The 21,305-nt window shown below is 42.7% G+C and overlaps 1 protein-coding gene across 1 annotated transcript in view; it reads left to right on the top strand.

Annotated features, from left to right (window-relative positions):
* LOC134459582 (gamma-aminobutyric acid receptor subunit gamma-3-like) overlaps positions 1-21,305 on the top strand; it is a 71,633-nt gene that overhangs the window by 30,771 nt on the left and 19,557 nt on the right. The window contains exons 3-5 of the mRNA XM_063211935.1: positions 6,016-6,083; positions 11,195-11,415; positions 12,985-13,067. Coding sequence (XP_063068005.1) covers positions 6,016-6,083; positions 11,195-11,415; positions 12,985-13,067 — 372 coding nt within the window. The remainder of the gene's footprint in view (positions 1-6,015; positions 6,084-11,194; positions 11,416-12,984; positions 13,068-21,305) is intronic.

Raw genomic sequence — 21,305 nt, 5'->3', positions numbered from 1 at the left:
CCTAACCACTTACCCACGACTGCCCCATGTTTGGCTAGATGAAATACTGTATGGCATAGCATGCATACCTACATACATACATACACACATTAGCAGATTTGCATGTTACTATTCTTTCCGTACTCCTCGAATGGGGCTAATTAAAGCACGTGGCCTTTCAAAGAAAATTCTGCTGAGTGCAGGTACTGTATATATGAAGAGCTTCTTTCCAACATGAGATATATCCAATGTTGGGAAATTTACATGTTTGTGTTGTGTATTCCATTGAATTGCATTGCAAAAAGCATTTTTATAGAGGTTTAAGAAGTATGTTCTCAAAACATTTGAATGGCAAGAAGTCACACATAACATACGTAGATGATAGGACTCCTTAACAAGTCAATTCCACTATCAAAATGCTAAATGTTAAAAATGTCGGATATCTCATTTTGGAAAGAATTGCTCTTCATCTATATGGGGCATCACCACTGTGCCACAGAGACAGGAAGAAAGTCCCCAGGTAGGTATAACAACTTGAGATAATTAATTAGCAAGAAGAGATTAGATCGTCATCATCAGAACTGTACATGGGATAGCACCAAGTGATAACCTAACGAAGAGGTCACTTCCAATTACTCTGAATAACCGTAATCGTAGAGTAAAGTCAGACAACTAGAAACAGAATTGGGGGGGATGGATGGAATGAATGAATGAATGAACACTGCAGCAAAAGGGGGTTGAGTGGAAGGGGCTGGATGCTGCTCTGAAAAATCAGGGCAGTGGCCTCTGGATTTGGTAGCTCTAGCAGGCAGCCTGGCAGAGAAAAAAAATCACGTTTGTCTCCAGGGCTGCTGCTGGTCTAGTGGCATGCAGGGCCGGATTAACGCACAGGCTAGATATGGCTGCTGCCTAGGGCCCCCCATCTGCCAGGGGGGCCCTGAATGGCCAAAAGTGAAAAATGTGAAATTGTGACAGGATGCAATATTGAAAAAGTCATGTGTCATATTGAGTGCAGTTGGTAGACAAGTTATCCTTAATTCCTAGTTCATAATTATGACTGTCTATGTAAATTTGTCATGAAATATGCCTTCCGCAGGGCCCCACTGCAACCTGTAACCTAGGGGCCGCAGGCCATCTTACTCCGGCCCTGGTGACATGGGGTAGTGAAGGGGGTGGGGGTGGGGGGAGGGGTGGGGGGTAGAGGGAGGCAGTGCAGGGGGGTGGGAGGGGAGTAGAGGGAGGCAGGGGGATGGTGAGGCTGCATCCAGGACTGAGGTCGTTAGTGTCGCCAATGACCTCAAAAGTGTGTCACAGTGTGGACTTGACCTGGTTCCTCCCTTCGCGTGTCTAGGCAAGCCAAGACAGCTATGGCCTGATCTTAGAGGGGGTTTTGCCAACCATTATGCACATTTTCTGTCGTTTTTCTTTTCTTTTCTCTGCTCTTAAGCACATTGAATGACATTAACGTATGCTAATGTGCTATACAAGTACGTTTGATTAATTGATTGTTTGATTGATTGATTGATTGATTGATTGATATTCTTGATTCAATACAATGCTCCCTTTTTGGAAAACTATTCATCTTACATTTTACCATGCCCTAAAAGGACACGTTATTCCTCTATTCATCGAGTTGCATTGGCTACTGATCGCTGCCCGGATCAAGCACAAGGCCTTGACCCTTGCCTACAAAACCACAGCAGAAACGGCTCCAAATTATCTGAAGGACATACTAAGAACTTATGTTCCTGGAAGAGAATTATGCTCCTCCAGCACAAGCCGTTTGACTATGCCGCCTGCTCGCTCTAGACGTTCCTAGTCAAGACTGTTCTCTGTCATTGCTCCTCAGTGGTGGAACGGTCTACCAGAGACAGCAAGACTAGGCACATCTCTTTCAGACTTCAAGAAGCAAGTAAAGACTCTCCTATTTCGTGACCATTTACTACACCAGTGGTTCCCAAACTTTTTTCTCTGTGCACCCCCCTGTACATTTCAATGTGGTTCGCGCACCCCCTGAGTGAATATTTTGGTGTGCTGATGGCCTTATAAGTATGGATTCACTGTTCATTCACTGTACATTATGCTCAGTTGTTTTAGAAAAACCTCTCTTCCAATAGAAACTAAATTAAACTACACTTCAGATGGACCCTTCCAGCATATAATGCACCATACTATTAAAAACTACTTAATGTTCATTAATGCTAGATAAAAATTCACATATCCACCATTGCTCTATTCAGCTCGTGCACCCCCTTATGGCAGGCCGCGCACCCCCAGGGGTGCACGCACCCCAGTTTGGGAAACCCTGTACTAGACTAATGTTTGAGCTGACCTAGCCCCAGGCCAGACTCTTGTGTGTGTACTCTACTTTACTTTAAAAAAAAATGCTAACCCCCCCTTTGCATCTGCACTTGTTGTTCTGTATATGTCTGGTACACTTCATATCTGCTAGTGATGTTGGCTATGATTATGTCCTCAAGTCTGTAAGTCACTGTGGTTAAAAAGCATCTGTCAAATGAAAAGTAAAGTAAAAAAAAAGACTCTGATTTTCCCTTCACTTTAAAAGTCACTCCAACTTCCCTCCACTTTAAAGTCACTCTTCCTTCTAAAAAAATGTTTGCTTTCTCAACATTTTTGGAGGAGGAGAGGTTTCGAGGTGCAGGTAGCGAGTTGTTCACTTCAGAGGGGAAGATACCACACACTCTTGTCCATCATGCTGAATTTTATTTACACAAACAGAGTCACTGGCCAACACTCTGTTTGTGTAAATAAAATTCAGCATGATGGACAAGAGTATACTTTCTCAACATTGCCTCAGCATTGCCAGTGCTTGTAGAAAAGACCCTCTTCTCTTGTCTTGTCTTGTCTTGTCTTGTCTTGTCTTGTCTTGTCTTGTCTTGTCTTGTCTTGTCTTCTCTTCTCTTCCCCTCTCTTCTCTTCTCTTCTCTTCTCTGACCTGTCTTAGTGGGGATGCGATGTGCAGTGTAGTGTAGGTGGGAGGGTTGAGCCGCTGGCACAGGCTGTGTCTCTGTGCCTTATGAATCGGCACACAATCAAGCGCCTTTCATGAATCGGCACACTAGTGGATGGCTACCCAGAGAGTTAGACCCGAACAACCCCACATGGCACGCTGAAATCTCCGCCAGGTAGACCTTAAACTTTAAAGGGGCACTGTGCAGGAAATGGTCAAAAAAGGTACTGTAACTATACTGCTCATTGAAACTGGGCTGCCTATGGCCAAATTTAATCTTAACATGAAAGTTTACTAAGTATTAAACAAATATTTTCTAGTATGGTCCAAGTAGAGTCATTTTTGCAGCTAAAAATGGCTATTTTTGGAAATTCAAAATGGCGGACCATGGAGAAGATCCCCCTTTTCATGTATGAAAAGTGCAATTTTTCCAGTCATAATGAATACTTAGAATTTGATGCTGGTGGTAAGTATTCATGAAAAAGGTAACATTAGTGAATGGGCAGCATGAATTCTGGAAATAAACAACTAAAAATCTCACACAGTGTCCCTTTAACGGTAGAGAAGGCCTTGCCTTGGTTCAACTGCTCTTGCAACAATGCCAATACCGAGGGCACCGAGCATTGGAAGGCTATTACGTTCGAAGACGGACCACTTGAGGTCATACAAGCAGTGGTCAAGTTGTAAAATCAAAGTGAGGGGGTGGTCAGAGATTGATTCTGATTATTTTGGGGTTCAGGGGTTTGTCCCCCGAGAAAATGTTGGAAATGTTGTTAAAAGTGCAATTTTAATAGAATATGTGAAGAAGGGAGGCCTGTTTTAGAGCGGGATGATTTTTGACCATTTTCATTGTTGGGGGGATGGCAGGCATCCCCCTCATCCCCCTACAACTCGAGCCCTGCATACTAGGACCTAGTGGAAACCGCCCCTTAGTAGGGATGTGATGTGCAGTGTAAGTGGTAGTGCTGCTTAGCCGCTGTCACAGGCTGTGTATACAGTATCCCACAGGAGCCTCCTTTACCGTTGCGTGCATGCTGTAAGCGTGTGTTCTTCATCATTTCGGGAGATGTGTTTTTGATGCTTCAGTATGAGTTGCTGCCTTCTCTTCTCTGTGGGGGATCAAGCTGCAGCATTTTGTTGATGCAGATACTACTGAATGCCTCAGCCAGTTCATCAGGCACTGAGATATTTCTCTGTGGGTTTGATCAATGGGTATAATTTCTTTGTTCCCATTGTCTGCGTCCAATGTGATACCAACTGCCAAAAGTGTAGTTGAAAGAGTAAGCACCAAAGAACGTAGATTGGATAAGAACTAACACTTAATGTAAAATGCGTTGGCCACGGTGTAGTATGGGGCGTGGCCTGAGGACACAAGGGGATGGAAAAGTAACTGTAAGGTGGTATTGTATAAAGTTTACACTCAGTAAGTATTTGAGTTCTACAGCACGTAACAGCACACAGCAAGCTACAGGAATAATACACTGTAAAAATGCTGATAATTTACCAACTTAGAGACATAACTTAGAGATTACTTTGATTACACTCTACAACACTGCATTGTTTACCGTGTTACCCAAAATGTGACCATTTCCAATGTTATCTAGCTAATTCCTATATGCTTCAACATATCACAATTTCAGGGAACATTCACACCTGTCAATGAACATATTGCAGTGTGTGTGCATGCATGCATGCATGCGTGCATGTGTGCGTGCATGTGTGCGTGCATGCGTTTATGTGTGTGTGCATGTGTGCATGCGTGCATGCGTTGCATGTGTGCATGTGTGCGTGCACTTTTCTGAACATGTTTGTTTTCCCAGGTGTTTATGTAGGCTACGTATATGCCTCCGTGTGTCCATGTGTTTCTGTCTATCGCATAGCACTTTTCACACCATGACAGATGGCATAAGCACATGTACGTACAGTACGATAGACACATGCATTCACACTCTAAAAGCATATATAAAATATATTGCCATTAAACTTCCATGTGGCCCCATGTGTGACTGAGACTCTTCAAAAATAGATATGTGTGTGTGTGTGTGTGTGTGTGTGTGTGTGTGTGTGTGTGTGTGTGTGTGTGTGTGTGTGTGTGTGTGTGTGTGTGTGTGTGTGTGTGTGTGTGTGTGTGTGTGTGTGTGTTTGTGAGAGAGAGAGTGTGAATGTGGTGTGTGTGCGAGTGAGTTTGCGTGCGTGTGCGTGTGCGTGTGCGTGTGCGTTCGTGCGTGCATGTGTGTGTTGGATGTAGCTCTCATCCCCATCCCAATAGCCCTGCAGCCGTGCGGTTAAAGCGACCACACCACACCACACCTTTTAGAGTTTCCCAGAGGTGCGAGGAGAACAGTTAATTATAGAGAGTCCACCAGAATTATTCATAGCAAGGGAGGTGACATGTTGTGATGTTGTGACATATAGGGCCTGTCTCCTCCTGATGTTGTGACATATAGGGCCTGTCTCCCACGCTATCTATCACGGGATGCCCAAGACAGTTTAAGTGCCCAATGCTTTTGCCAAGACTGCGTGGAGGTCGGGCAAGGGCAGTGGAATGAAGGGCAGAGGAGTGTAAATCTCTGAATTCAACAGTATTTTCATTACATGATCACAAATCCTCACCCGATGGCCATCGCAAGCAGTGACAACCACTTGGAGCTTATTTGTGTAGTGTTTTGGTCAGGTTTAGAGTTGTAAAACAAATGGCAATTTCCTCTGGAAGTGATGGTTCGGAGTAGATTCACCCTAATGCCATATGAAACCAATCCAGTAGTCCACCCAAAGTGTTTTTTACCTTGGGCGAACATCAGCAGATTTACAGAGTTATTCCGAATAGCTTAGTATAAGCGCTAACGGAACTTGGCAGCATCTTCAAGCTTGCCACACTAAAATCATATGCCAACTTCTACAGTAGTACCAATATGGATGTCACAGTTCAAATGGCATTAGGGTGAATCTACTCCGAACTATCACTTTAACATTGCCATGTATGCTGTGCTGTTCCGTATCAGTGGGTCCATTGGTGAAGATTCAGATTGTACATGATTGTACCTTTGCTGTTTTGTGTCCTAAAGGTAAACCAACAGTCGTTGATGTTGACATATATGTGAACAGCATCGGACCTGTTTCTTCTATTGATATGGTGAGTATCGCTTCATCAACCATACTTTACACACATACACACACACACACACACACACACACACACACACACACACACACACACACACACACACACACACACACACACACACACACACACACACACACACACACACACACACACACACACACACACACAAACAACAACAACAACAACAACAGCATTACTCACCAACTTAACATGAATGGACATTTATAGTTTTTTCTGTTCACTAAAGCTCTTTTTTGCCATTCTCTTCACACAGATCCACAAACCTATCACCAAATTAGCCAAACATTTAGCACAAAATATCTTTGCAATTAGTTTGCAAAATAACAATTTGCAAAATGTACCAAAACAATCCATTTGTACTGCAGCACTAAGAGTTTCTACACTTGTTTTGCATAGTAACTGTGAACAACAGTGACTGCTTTACACACAATTTCCAAATGATGAAAACACTGTTAACCTCCTCAAAATGATGAAAAGAGAAACCAAGAGGCAAAGTGTGATTTTCAGCCTTACTGCCTTCTGTGTCTAGTGGCTGCAATGTGTGCTAGTCATGTGATGGATGTGAGAGAGAGAAAGAAAAAAAAAGAGAGAGAGAGAGAGAGAGAGAGAGAGAGAGAGGGAGAAACAGAGAGACTGAGAGAGATAGAGAGATAAAAAGAGAAACAGAGAGAGAGAACGAGAAAGAGAGAGAGAGAGTGAGAGAAAGAGAAAGAGAAAGAGAGACAGAGAGAGAAAGAGAGACAGTGAGAGAGAGAGAGAGAGAGAAATAAAAAGAGATTAAAGAGAGAGACACACACACACACACACACACACACACACACACACACACACACACACACACACACACACACACACACACACACACACACACACACACACACACACACACACACACACACACACAGGTAAAAGGAGCAAAAACATTTTTCACAGCTGTATGGAGTTAAGCGAACTATATTCTTCACTTTTTCAATGTGTGCACAGTTTTACACAGTACTCTCTCTTTGCTGATTCATGCCCTCAGTTTCCAATCGACTCTTTTTTTTTTGCTCTTAACTTTTAGCTTTTTCTTCTTTTCATTTTGTAGGCCTTGGTTCATATTTTATTTTATTTGCCACATTCTCTTATTTTTTCTTTCCCTTGCCTTGGCTTGCATGTCCATGTTCACCTTCTGGAAAGGTGAGCAGAGCAGAGCAGATGGCTACCAAAACAAACCAGGGAGAGAAGAAGTCCCCATCAATTATACACAGCAGCAGACTTGTTCATATGGCGGACCGCTTCTGGTTCTGGCGTTTTGGAGCTTTTTACTCTGTCCTGAATGCTTAATGTGCTGCAGTGCAGGTTTTCACTCAGGCACCTGTGGCATCGGCGCCAAGAGCTGTTGAATGAAGTAAAACCTTCCAGTCATGAAGTGAAGAAACTCCAAACTGCTCAAGAATTGTTGAAAAAAATCTCAAAGGTGCTCTTTGGTGTGGGGGAAATAATGTCTTATCACTTCAGAAGAGTGCCTTGAACTCCCTTTTTGATAAAACCTTCCAGTCCCTGGAGTTATGTAAGATCTTTGGTATGTGTCTGTCTGTTTGTTTGTTTGTTGGTGCTGTGGTTGGTGCCCTCCTAGTGACGCAACACCATCAGCGTTGCTTCTAGTCGGGCCAGGAGCAATACAAATATTGTTTCTGAGCTCCCGAAAAATCGGGAACTCCTACTACGTTGTCAGGAAGCAAACAACCAGTAGCAAAACAAGGGAGGTGAGTCAACCATGCCGTTTGGGAAATGTTAATTGTTATGCTCTTCGTCAGACCAAGTCTCGAAGAGAGTTTGTTGGTGCTGTGGATGGTGCTGGTATTTGGGGTGTTGTTTTTGTTGGTGGTGATTTCATTTACTGTAATTCCGTTGTAATGAAGCAGAGAATTCTGTCTCATATCATGTGAATGACTAATGGTCTACTTAACAGAGCTGCCTTCACTTCATTCTCTGTGTACACAGACGACGTCGACGGCGGCCTTTCTCCTCACTCTGCACACTGCAGTCTCGTCGTTCGTTTCTCATTTGTTTTCCAGTTCATTTTGCCAGCGGAATTATTATTCATCCATATACTCAATGTTATGCCTAACCTAAAACAGACTAAAATTTGTCCAGAAGGCCAGACATGTGAAACCATTGGACGTTTTTACCATGTTTACCCCGATGTAAAATAAAGGATCACAGTGCAAGAGAGTCCTTGTGCACAAGCCCTCAGTAATGCAGGTGCAGGTGTGAGGCAGGAGAAGGTGAATCAATTAACAAAATTCAAGAGACACCGCACACTGCTTACTTTTCTTAACTTTATTTCTCGGAGCAAAGGATTTTGAAATACTTCAACCACCTTGACTCAAAGGAGAGTGCTTTGGATAGCTGAAAAGTCTGTCAAGGACTAAAATTCAGTTTGAATGAATGCAGTCCACTTGACAGTCAACAGTGTGCTGTGCAGTAGAAGACAGACAGTTTAAACCGCTGTGTATTACAGCATGTCATGTTTCCTCTATTAAGTGAAACATCATGTCAGCATAGTATGTCAGAGTTGGAAAAGGCAACACTGTAGCACTCAACCTTTGAATAATTCACGGTGACTCTCTCTAGTCTGAAAGCTTTTGTAGATAGCCAAAGTTGGGCTTAAGAGGAAAGAGGAAACTATCTAAATGGTCAAAATGGTCTCACAAGTGAATAAATGATGTGCATCTTTTTCGTCCATGCAAGTGTAGTATGCATCATACTGTATGGATAGTTCAGTTTGGTTCGGTTCAGTTCAGTTCAGTTTACTTTATTGGTAAACTGGTTTTACTGGTTTCATGCCCTGATGAAGACAATGGGTCGAAACGCGTAGGCATGTATCCAGTATTTAATAAAGGCTTTTTAAACTAAGGAGTGCCTCAAATAGTGTTTTTTTTATCTTAAACTGGTTTTACTGTTTAAGAGAAAGATGGGTTTCCTTACATACAGTATAAGCTATAAGACTTATGGCACATGGAATTTAAAAGCACATACAGTATAGGCTGTAACACAAGAATAAATAACCCAAGGAGGTTGGCAAAGATTCTCCATAACCAAAGGCAATGTGTGAACTTCACAGGAGGGCTGGGGGCATAAAGACAGATATGCTACTGCAGCAGCACGTCACGAGACACACAGACACGCAACTATTCACTCAACCATTCACTCTTGTATGAAAAATCACTTGCAGCCTTTTGCTAAGAAAATAAATTATATTAATTAACTTCCATTCGAGTAATAGTCATTGATATTGTACTGAACAGCTGATCATAATTCAGTCTTCTCTTCCTCTCTCTGTTCTCCCCTTTCCCTTCCCCCTTGTCTCCGAAATCCCCATATTTTTTCATTCCATTACAAGCAAATGCATGTAGCCTTTGAATAACTCTGATGAGCTGCCGTGTGGCTTGAAATTGATGAAATATTCAGCTATGGTGTCAAATAGTATTGAGTAGCGTTGCAGTAGACTGACAGGCAGGCAGCGCTCTGCAATAATCAGATGAGAAGATGAGAAGCCATTACATATGCTGCCATTAACACCATAGCCTACGCTACGCCAGGCGAGAAGTTAAGTTGAATAGCCCTCTGACAACCGCTGATGACACTGAAGGCAATACAAAGACTATAACAGCTTATGGTGACAAAATGTGTGTGGAAGTTATTTATTTCATTTCAGTCCCCCGTTTTAATTCACAGAAGATAACAGCTGCAAGCTCTCCATGAGACAGCTATAGAGCACTGTGCAGGGCAGGACTGGGGGAGAAAGAGGACCCGGGCACTTTTAACTTAATAAATGGGCCCCTCATAATTAGCAGAGCAGGGGTGAGTTTCTCAAAAGAGAAGTTGTTAGCCTGTTAGCAACTTCGGTAGTTGCCAATGGGAAAATGCGTTGAAAACAGCAAAGTAGCTGCTGTAGTTAGCAACTTTGGTTTTGAGAAATTCACCCCAGAACTGACTCACCGGTGGGCTCTGCACCCTTAGGGGGACCTATTTTCAGAAAAATAACTTGTTTTTTTTTACATTTCTGAAAATAGGGGTCCCCGAAGGTGCGGGGGCCCACCGGGAAATGCCCGCTGTCCCAGATGGCCAGTAAAGCCCTGGCATTGTGTCTAAGACGGATGATGAGAGCAGTATGTCTATATGTGGTCTCGAAGAAGAAGTATTTCATCTGTGTCGATCTAGTCATGAAGACAAGTGCAGTGCACTCAATGTATACGTACTGTAGACCTGCATGAATAGAAGTGCTGTGCTCATAATGTAGCCTATATGTAGAAGTGCATGAGCGGAATGCTTTATCTGTGATTATTTTTTTAGTTATTTCGAAAGTCAAAGACTGCCTTTGGTCATGAAGTCATTGTTATTCACCACCCAGTAGGCCTAAGGCAGTTGGTAATCCATGGACATGCAGTCAGGGAGTTGGGGTTTATAGCCCAAGGGGAAGACGTGCATTTCAGCCCTGACACCATCTTGCACTAGTTCATATTCATGTTCAAAGTTTATTGACATATACTGTAGGCCTATGTTATATGTACAGCTACACATTAAACAAATAAATGAAACTGATGTGATTTGACCAACTGGTATTTATTTATTTCTCCCCTATTATGGAGTGCATGAAATTCTAACAGAAGTGTTGTCCACTGTACATGTATGTACCAAGCAGTCTCTGAGATCACAGGAGAAAAACCAGTAGGCTACTGATTGATAATACTGCTTGTCAATACCAATTGTGGCGAATTAGCCTTTAGCTTTAAAAGCAGACTGAAGACAAAGCTGGTCTCACTTTAATTTGTCTGTTTGTTGTTTATTTGTCTTAACTTTTATTAATTGTCATTTTCATGCCATAATTCTTATTTCAGTTACCTTGTTCTTGTGATTTTATTTTGCACATTTCCCCTTTGTTTGTGTGTATTTACTAGCCATTACTAGCCATTTACTAGTCATTTACTAGCCATTTTGGCTGATGATGAAATAAGTTAATTTAGAGCCCTGCTTTTAACCCCCTTTCTTTATGAAATGAGCTACAAATACAAATAACCAAACGAGTCTCTCCATGTTGTTTTCGGTTGCAGGAGTACCAGATCGACATCATATTTGCTCAGGCTTGGACAGACACCCGTCTGAGGTACAACAGCACCATCAAGCTGCTGACGCTCACGGCCAACATGGTGGGACTTATATGGATACCGGACACCATCTTCCGGAACTCAAAAGACGCCGAGGCACACTGGATCACCACGCCCAATCAGCTTCTACGAATATCTAGTAGTGGAAGGATACTGTACACTTTAAGGTAACTTTTTTGGGCTCACACGTCGTCAAGTGACATTTATTGCACATAGTAACGGCAAATAATGCCCATAAATTAATTAGTAATGGGTGGTTGATGTGCTGCAATGAATATGTTCCATAGATAGTCCACTAAAAACAAACAAAGAAACTAAATCCATACAAACTTGGCACTGGTTGTCACTGTTACACATTTACATGTTACTGCTGAGACGTCACTGACTCCTTTTCAAAACAATAGTCTCATGAATATTTGCTTTGTAAAGAAGACAGTATTTCCTGGTCTGACCAAAGTACATTAGGTTTTGCGGACAAACATGTCTATGACAGGTAATTCAAAATGGCTGACATGGAGAAGATCCAATAATTTGTGTATGGAAAGTTTAACTTCCTGGTCATAATGAACAATGAGAAATTGTAGCCTGACAGGCCAGGGCAATCATTGTAAATTACTTCGTAATTTGATCTGATTACGCTTCTCTGGGGAGGGTCTTCAGTCGGTTTTCAGACAACCGGTGTTACCGGCCAATAGGCAAACGTACTTGGGAGCATAATAACATACGTCATGAACGTCAACTGCCAGCGATTGGTCAGAGCTCATTTCAGACTAGAGCTGAGCTCACTCCTCCCACCCAAGTGCTCCAGGGCACAGAGGACCCAGACCTAAAACTAGAGATGTCCGATAATTTCGGCCCACAGATATTATCGGCCCGATAATAACATAAAATGTAATATCGGTCAATATCGGTATCGGATTTTTGACCTATCAAAACCGATATAATAATGCTTGAATTACTGTACACTTTTCTCCTTAATTATTTTTCTATTTTGCACAGACGATGTTAATATTTGGAAAGCTTTGTTGCATTCGAGAATGCATCTAGTGGGGCCTTACAATAAAATTAAGCATATTTTGTTCCACAACAGCAGATTTATAATGTTACCTAAAATTTGTGATGAGGAAAAATAACCCACATATATCGGCATCGGTATCGGCCGATATCGGAATCGAAAATTGAGAGTTGGACAATATCGGCATATCGGATATCGGCAAAAAAGCCAATATCGGATATCTCTACCTAAAATGAATTCCGAAGTAATTAATGTGGTCTGGTAAAACCAGGCTAGAGAGATTCATGGTGGTGATGAAATATACATTGCAAAAGATAACATCTGTCAATGGGCAGCATACATTTTGGAAATGAATTGCTAAAAATTAAATACTCTAACTGTAACTTTTTTTTTACCAGAGTTGTATAAAGTAGAAGTAGAAGTAGAAGTACTCTTACAGATGTAATTACAACACTAGTAGTATGATATTACAAAGTTGAAACCATGTAATATCATACCACTAGTGTTGTAATTACATCTGTAAGAGTACTTCTACTTCTACTTTATACAACTCTGCTTTTTACCATTCTGGGGTGGATTTCTCGAAACCAAAGTAGCTTACTACATTAGCTACTTTGTTGTTTTCAATGCATTTCCCCATTGGCAACTACCGAAGTTGCTAACAGGCTAACACTTCTCTTTTGAGAAATGCACCCCTGTTCTGTTCTGTTGTGTTGTGCAGGATGACCATCAATGCCGAGTGCCAGCTGCAGCTCCACAACTTCCCCATGGACCAGCACTCCTGTCCTCTCAGCTTCTCCAGCTGTGAGTCGCCAAATCAAACACAATGCACTCTATAGCCCAGGGGTGGGGAACCTGTGTCTCGCGGGGCCTTGAGGCCATTTTATTCGGCCCCCGATATAATTTTAATGTTATGCAGCTTCACGTGAAATGTAATGCGTTTTGTAATGGAATCTTAGTAATAACATTTGCAATACAATTGAGTTCTGTCAGAACCACTCTAGTCAAAAATGAGACGGGAAACAGAGATGCATTTCGGAAGCTTTATTCCAGAATGCAGACATTTGTGTTTGGCGGTATGGCTCTGTTCGGAGGAAGTTCCCAGCTTCTCGATGACCTCCATGGAAGCCAAGACGGGGAACAGCAGCATCCTCAGGTGGAGTACCTTCCATTTAGCTCCATGGAAGCCAAGACGGGGAACAGCAGCATCCTCAGGTGGAGTACCTTCCATTTAGCTGGAAAGGCAACATGCTCCCTAGAAGAGAGCAAGAAACAATGACAACAGTATGACATTGTCTGGCAATGATTAGTCAGGTGTAGCAGGGGAGGTGGTGGGTGCAAAACAAGCTGCAAAAAGCAATGACAGGAAAACAAATTCGGTAGTTTAAGTAAAGCGTGCCAAAGGTCAGCATCCAATTGCGAGCAGCAGCTTATTAACCAAAGCGCAGCTGATTCGTGGAGAGCTGTATGGGTAAGGCTGGCGTCAGCCAATAGGCAATAGGGTGCGTTGACTATGTGGTCTGCTAGAACTATCGCAGGTTGCTGGCTTTATATTCAGGGGACCTAGAGAAGGCGGGATCTGTTTTAAAGATGTCTTCTGCCTTCAACATAGGCCTAAAGTGCACAGGGAAATTCTGGTTTGTGTTTATAGTACGGCCCTTAGAGGAATTTGAAGTGGCCCCTCAAATGAAAACAGTTCCCCACTCCAAGTTATTGAAGCCTACCTTATTGTTGTCCTATACTGTATGTGACTGAGGCAGAGATACTCTAGACAGAGATAAGTCATTCTAGTTCATATCTGGTATCCACTTTCTGTTGGGTGAACGCCCCTTTAGGAGACCTTTGGTTAGGAGACCTTTGGAGTCTTACGGTTGAGAATAAATGGAGTCCCCATAGCGCTGAAGATGGCGGTAGCGCACTTCTCATGCAAACACCTCAACAATAGAAGAAAAAGGAAGGGACAACGCCCCCTTAGGAGACCCAACTTGAGCACACACTTTCGCATTGGGTGGGCGGGTTTCGAAGCCTCTTTATTACTCCACCCTCTTTGACTGAGGTGTTCCTGCCCAGTCCACCCGACAGCTCTCGAACTCGCCATCTCCTAGTCCAGTGGTTCCCAACCTATGGGTCAGGACCGAACTTATGGGTCGCCAAAGATCCACAGGGGGTCGCGTAGCCCTCTTGATTTTAGGGCAGTCATGGGTGAGCGGTTAGGGCGTCAGACTTGCATCCCAGAGGTTGCCGGCTCGACTCCCGACCCGCCAGGTTGGGAAATGTGATTTATTGTTGTGCTATTGTCACCTCCGCCAAGGAGGTTATGTTTCTCTGTTTGTCTGTCAGTCTGTCAGCAGAGTTGTTGGAGTTGTTGGAAATTACAAAAGGAACAAGTGATTTCATTTTGGTGGTGATCCGGATCACGAGCTGGATCCAGGATTTTTTTTCCTCGATTCTTCATCATTGCTAATGAAAAAAAGAATCGAGCAAGGATATTAATATTAATACACATTTTTTCTGAATTATTTATCCAGAAGAGTTACGGTAACTGCTTGCGCTGCTTGAGTTTGAGAGAGAACAACCTGTAACTGATTTTATGAGAATCTGCCCTGAGCGGTAGACTACCACATAATGGTAGCACATGCATACAATTCATATTGTGTAGCCTACCAATGCCTGCAGCGGCAGTTCTGTTTCTTCTTAGAGACATATTGCGGTTTGTCTGATATCAAAGGTGTGAGATGTGGTTTCTGCCTGTGAGACAGAAGAGAAAATACGTGGGCAGTTCAGGGACCATCTTTTGTTTTTGCTCTTTTGAAAGGCTCCACAATCTTGCTTACGGTTACTGCTGGCATAGACCCCAAGTGAATTTATCTGGCTGACTTCCAACCTTCTGTGTTTTTCTGTACCGGTACACAGTGTTATTTTTTTCATTGTTTTCATATCATTGCTTGGGTGAAGTTGCCAGCTTGCTTGCAGTGCTGCTTAGGTGGAATAATACTCCTCTTTTGATATCACCATTTTAGTGACTGAACATGTTTTTGGTCAAAATGTATTTTGTGTGAGTCTAGTGACTATAACACTATTGATAGTGAGATAGTGAAGTGAGAAGGATGCAGTGAAAGGGAAATGAGTGTTCAGCCGTTTGTGTTTTTTTTAGGTACATTTTAATGCTAATCGCTAGTCTACGAGTAGGCCTAATCGCTATGTCAACTGCATTTTTATTCACATATTAGTGCAGCAAATCTATTAGCCACTATGCCAATCAGTCCATCCATCAGAAACCTGTAGTGTGTGCTCTTTGGAAAGGTTTGGATGCATGTATACCGTATATAAGAGCTGTTGACCTTGTTCAAATGAGCACCTTCCAAAACCATGCTGATGGTATCTGTACTAGGAACTGATGTGCCAAAGTCCAAATAAGATCTCCTCTTTACAGTATATTCTCAGCCCATTTACCTCCACTGCACTGCAAACTGGCTGCATCACTCAGCAGCCTGAAGAACTGAAGAACTGAATGTTGAATAAATACATAATACATGCGTATTTAATTAATGATAACTGTATTTGTGTAGCACAGTTCATACAAGACATGCATATCGATATTCTTAACAATTAGATTCAAGCGGCACTATGTAGGATTAAAAGGTTAATTAATCACAATTAATGAAATGAATAGAATGTGGTTGATTAAAAAAAGAAGACAAGTGAAGGGAAAAGCTAAGAATCAGAAAGTTTAGACCAAAACCAAGTGGTATACAGCCACATATTAAATAGAGGCAAAATGCTGCTCAGCTTACTGGAGTTATTGTCGTCTCCTCTGCATCTTGCTTCTTCTTCTGTGGTGCATCAGCATCATAACAGAATTACTCAGTTTTGATACTAAAGGATTAATGTGCTGTTATACTTCTGAGCTCGCTGTAGGTCTTCCCAACTGTCACGGGATGACTGAGTCACGCTGTGATCTCTCATTGGACTACCGTGTTCCCATGGAGATAGACGTGTAGTTATTTATTTATATTCTCCGCTTTTTGATTAAACGAAACTCTCCTCTCATCGTTCATGGGAAAAACTGTGAAAATGTAGCCTATTAAAACCAGCCTCCTGGATTTCTTCAATTACATCATCATAATGAAACTCGCTTATGTACTGAATGGATGAGACAAAATGATACTAAACAAAACAACAAAATGGTGGTGTTTGTACTGTAGGCCTACATGCACAAAGGATATATTGTGTTTGAGTTTTGGCCCCACTTCAATGTGTTTCAACTAGATGCCAGAGATACGAATGTTTGTTCGCTGATCCCAAGAGAGAGGATAGACGTGCCAACACATTTGTTTGTGTTTCTCTAATTAGTTGCCTTGTCTTAGCCTTTGGCATCATCGCCTTGGAAATGTGTCCCTTGGTAAGAGTACATGTGCCCACTTCCCCGATTAAAATGTTTTTTTTTTATTCATCTCATCAAATGACCAAAGATCTGCACAACAATAACAAAGCTAGATGCATGCTGTCAGCCAAAAGCCTGTGAAATTAATTTTGTAATTCAGGTTGTCTGCGTGTGTCTGACTAATTGGTTGTCGCCTCATACAGTAATATTTAATAACTGAAGCCCATCTCCGAGAAATCATCCTTCCTGGCAGGGCTAGCGTCTACTGACATTAGAGATCCATTAGAATTGAATATTCATACCTTAAAACCTGCCCACAAATGAACAAAACGACAAACCCTTGAAATCAAATAATCTTCTTAGTGTCACTAATAAGACTCCCACAGTTTTAATATTTTGTCCCATGATCTGGAACACGACTTTCGTCTAGCCTATTTCCATTGAGCAACTTGGTGTTTGTGATGATGAGAAAATACATTTTTGTATTTTGACTTTTCAGACAGTGGAGAGTTTTGGAAGGCGCTTTCAGATCACAATCAACTCCTTATAATGAACCATATAGTACGTACAGTACTGTACAATCCAATGGCCATCATACAGTATGTTGATGCTGGTCAACCAGTTAAGACATGGCGTTATAAATTTCCTGTTACCAGAATGGTAATGACCAAGTTGTAGTTCATTACTAAAGGCCCCGTGTTGTGTCATAGTATTGTAGTACTGGTAGTTAACTTTTCAATGACTATTACTGCGTGTCACTGGAGGTACGACCAGTTGCCAGATTGGGCGGGTGCCCGCCCAATTGGGCTACTTTGGATGAGCGTCTGCGGTAAAATATGGGAAAAAATGACCATTTGGCGTTTTTTTCAGCCGTTTTGGCCCGTAGAAGTCCATGTAATTTGTTGAATTTGGGCAGAATTTAGCGCAATTTGGCGGTTTTTGAGAAGCTTTTGGGCGGGATTTGGTCAGACACATCTGGCAACACTGGGTACGAGATGCATTAAGGGGCTACTGCTACCCAGACTACAGTAAATGCACAAACCCCATGCACACAGTATAGCCACAGCACAGTGTGTGTTGTGTTACTGCATGTAGAATTCATCTTATTCCAGATACAGTGTGAGACACAGACACACACACACACACACACACACACACACACACACACACACACACACACACACACACACACACACACACACACACACACACACGCAGACACGCACGCACACACACACACACACACACACGCACGCACGCACGCACACGCACACGTACACGCACACACGCATGCACGCACGCACACACGCACACACACACACACACACACACACACACACACACACACACACACACACTGCCCAGATTACAGTAAATGCACAAAGCCCTGTACAGTACAGCATGGCCACAGCCCACTGTAGTGTTGTATTGCTGCATGTAGAATTCATCTTATTCCAGATACAGTGTGACTGCAGCATGATAGGTGAGAACACAAACACAACATATCCACCCACACGTTATCTGTGGCAGCAGTCGTGTCTGCCTCTCTCTTTCCTCTCTTCCAACTGTCTGTCTTGAGCGCGCATACACACGCACACACACACGCACATGCATGCACGCACACACATGCACACACACTAAAATATAGCAATCCACTGATGTGAGCAGCCAGCGAAGGGAAATGGTTAACTTAGTGCTAGACGTCTGTTTGTGTATGTGTGTGTGTGTGCGTGCATGCGTGTGCGCGCACGTGTGTGTGTGTGTGTGTGTGTGTGTGTGTCTGTCTGTCTGTCTGTATATGTGTGTGTGTGTGTGTGTGTGTGTGTGTGTGTGTGTGTGTGTGTGTGTGTGTGTGTCTGTCTGTCTGTCTGTATATGTGTGTGTGTCTGTATATGTGTGTGTGTGTGTGTGTGTTAACTCAGTGCTAGACGTCTGTTCTTGTATGTGACTGCAGAGAAAGTGAGGGAAACTGAGAAAAGAGGAATCACCTCTGCCCTCTATACCGAAGACAGGGCCGCTAACAACTTTGGCCGGGCCCAGGACAAAGTCATCTGAAAGGGCCACACCACCCAATACACACAATGTAATGACGCCCCCAATTCTGGGCCCCCTCTCTCCCTGGGCCCGGAATAACAGACCTCTTTGTGCCCCCCTGCCAGCTTCCCTGATTGCAGAAGCAGAAACGGTGATGTGAGAGTGAAGAGAAAGAGAGAGAGAGAGAGAGAGAGAGAGAGAGAGAGAGAGAGAGAGAGAGAGAGAGAGAGAGAGAGAGAGAGTGTGTCGAAATGGTAGAGTGAAGAAATGAGTATCCATCAGATAGAGCAGTGAGTCCTAGGGGACATTTTACAGAGAGCAGAAGAGAGGAGAGGGAGTAGTCTGGCTCTCATGACTTCAATTCTCTTTGTGCATCGGTCTGGCAAAAACAGGTAGCCAGGTAAACCCATTTTTCAGGGGGCGTCTGGGTTCAACCCTCAATTGCTGCTGGTTGAAGTTTCTACAATCAATAAAATAACTCTTTCCTTTCACTGACCACCATAGAACTAGTGCCTCATTGCCTTAAACATGGCCCATTGCATCATTGGAAATGCGGAAATTCAGTTTGTTTTCCGAAAAATGTGAAATAAAAGTTGACTGACGAAATTTTGAGCAGCATTACAGGAAGTGGGCAGGCTGAAGATACAGAGTGAGGCAAGGCAAGGTAAGGCAAATTTATTTGCATAGCGCATTTCATACACAAGTGCAACTCCAATGTGCTTCACAAAAAATAAATAAAAGCAAAAAGAAAGGAAACAAGAAAGAAAGAACGAAATCAGAGTCAAAGAAACATTAAGATAAAACATATGGTCAAATAAAAATAAGAATGAAAACATAGTAATATAAAGCAGCTAGGGAAAAGCACCTGAGAACAGCTTCATCTTGAGTCTAGTATATAAAATAGTGGTTGCATTTTTTTTTTTTACATCATCTGGAAGCTGGTTCCAAAGTTTTGCAGCATAGAAGCTAAAGGCTGCCTCTCCACACTATTTTTGTTTTGATTTTTGGAATTACCAGCAAATTCTTCTCTGTCGACCTTGGTGAGGGGTAAGATTCCAGTGGCAAGATTCCAGGGTAACGCTTTATAATAAGGTTCTTCTAATAAGCGTTTATAGTCACTAGTAAGCAGGTAGTAATACCCTTACAAGTGCCCAATAACATGCTTATTAACTTTGTTAATATGTTATGAGCTGCTTATTATGTGTTCATAGTGGTTTATTTCTTTGGTCTTATTATTTACATCGGTACACATATCCATCTTGATATGCTGACTAATACTAGATATGGAGGCGTCGCGAAAAAAGACTACATTTTTAAGATGGCCTCCATGTGTAGGCCTACCGATTTTCATGCTTTTACTCAAATAAAGTTACTCATCAGATGTTAACAACGTTAATAAGCATGTTAACAAAGTCTTGTCTTCATATACAGTACTGTATGGACATAGTGGCAGTGGTGTAGTCTACGTAGAACGCGGGTATACGGAGTATACCCACTTCTAAAATTCAGGGATTTCAGTATACCCACTTAAAATTGATTGGTCCATTATGTTGAATAGCACAAATATATACAGTAAACCCACTTCAAAAAATGCTCAAATATACAGTATACCCACCATAAAAAGGTACTGTAGACTACACCACTGACTAGTGGTAAGAAACAGAGAGCAAGAAAATGGGAGAAAGCAGTGAGAAAGCAGCCTTCATATCAGGACATGCAGCCATGCACAGACAGAAGATGCTGATATTACAGAGGGGAGATGTTGGCATTTTTTAAATTGTGTGTGTGTGTGTACGTGCTTGTGTGTGTGTGTGTGTGTGTGTGTGCGTGCGTGCGTGCGTGCGTGCGTGCGTGCGTGCGTGCGTGCGTGCGTGCGCGCGTATGTGCGTATGTGTGTGTGTGTGTGAAATTGTGAGCGTCACAGTAAGTATGGGCACACTGAGGATATAGGGGAAGGCATGAAACAGAGAATACTGTATGAAAAGGCAGATGTAGTCATACACACAGGCAAAGAGGATGATAGAGAAAAAAAAGAAGAAGTAGAGTGAGAACAAGCAGAGAGAGAGAGAGAGAGAGAGAGAGAGAGAGAGTATGAAGTATGTCCAATTGCAGACTGTAGAGAGAGTAGATGTAGAGAGAAGAAAAAGAGAGGGAAGAAAAAGGTGAAGTGAATTCAGTGGAAAAGAAAGAGAGCTGACGGTATACGTTTGAAGTATGCAGACCGTGGGGAGCAGGGCGGGACTGGCCATCTGGCATATCGCACATTTCCCCGGTGGGCCCCGCACCCTCGTGGGCCCCTATTTCCAGACACGTAAAAAAAAAACGTTTCTGAAAATAGGGGTCCATAAGAGTGCGGGGCCCACCGGTGTGTCAGTTCTGCGCTGCTAATTATGAGAGCCCCCTTTAATCCAAAAGTGCCCGGGGCCTATTTCTCCCCCAGGCCAACCCTGGAGAGGAGTCTGTGTTGGAGGTGTGTGTGGTTCCTGCCTGGTGTGTGTGTGTGTGTGTGTGTGTGTGTGTGTGTGTGTGTGTGTGTGTGTGTGTGTGTGTGTGTGTGTGTGTGTGTGTGTGTGTGTGTGTGTGTGGTTGCTGCCTGGTGTGTGTTGTGAGTGATGTGGAGAAAT

Source organism: Engraulis encrasicolus, chromosome 12, assembly GCF_034702125.1.
Source record: "Engraulis encrasicolus isolate BLACKSEA-1 chromosome 12, IST_EnEncr_1.0, whole genome shotgun sequence".
NCBI lineage: Eukaryota > Metazoa > Chordata > Actinopteri > Clupeiformes > Engraulidae > Engraulis > Engraulis encrasicolus.
Note: the sequence above shows the minus strand (reverse complement) of the source record. Positions and strands in the feature narration are given on the sequence as shown.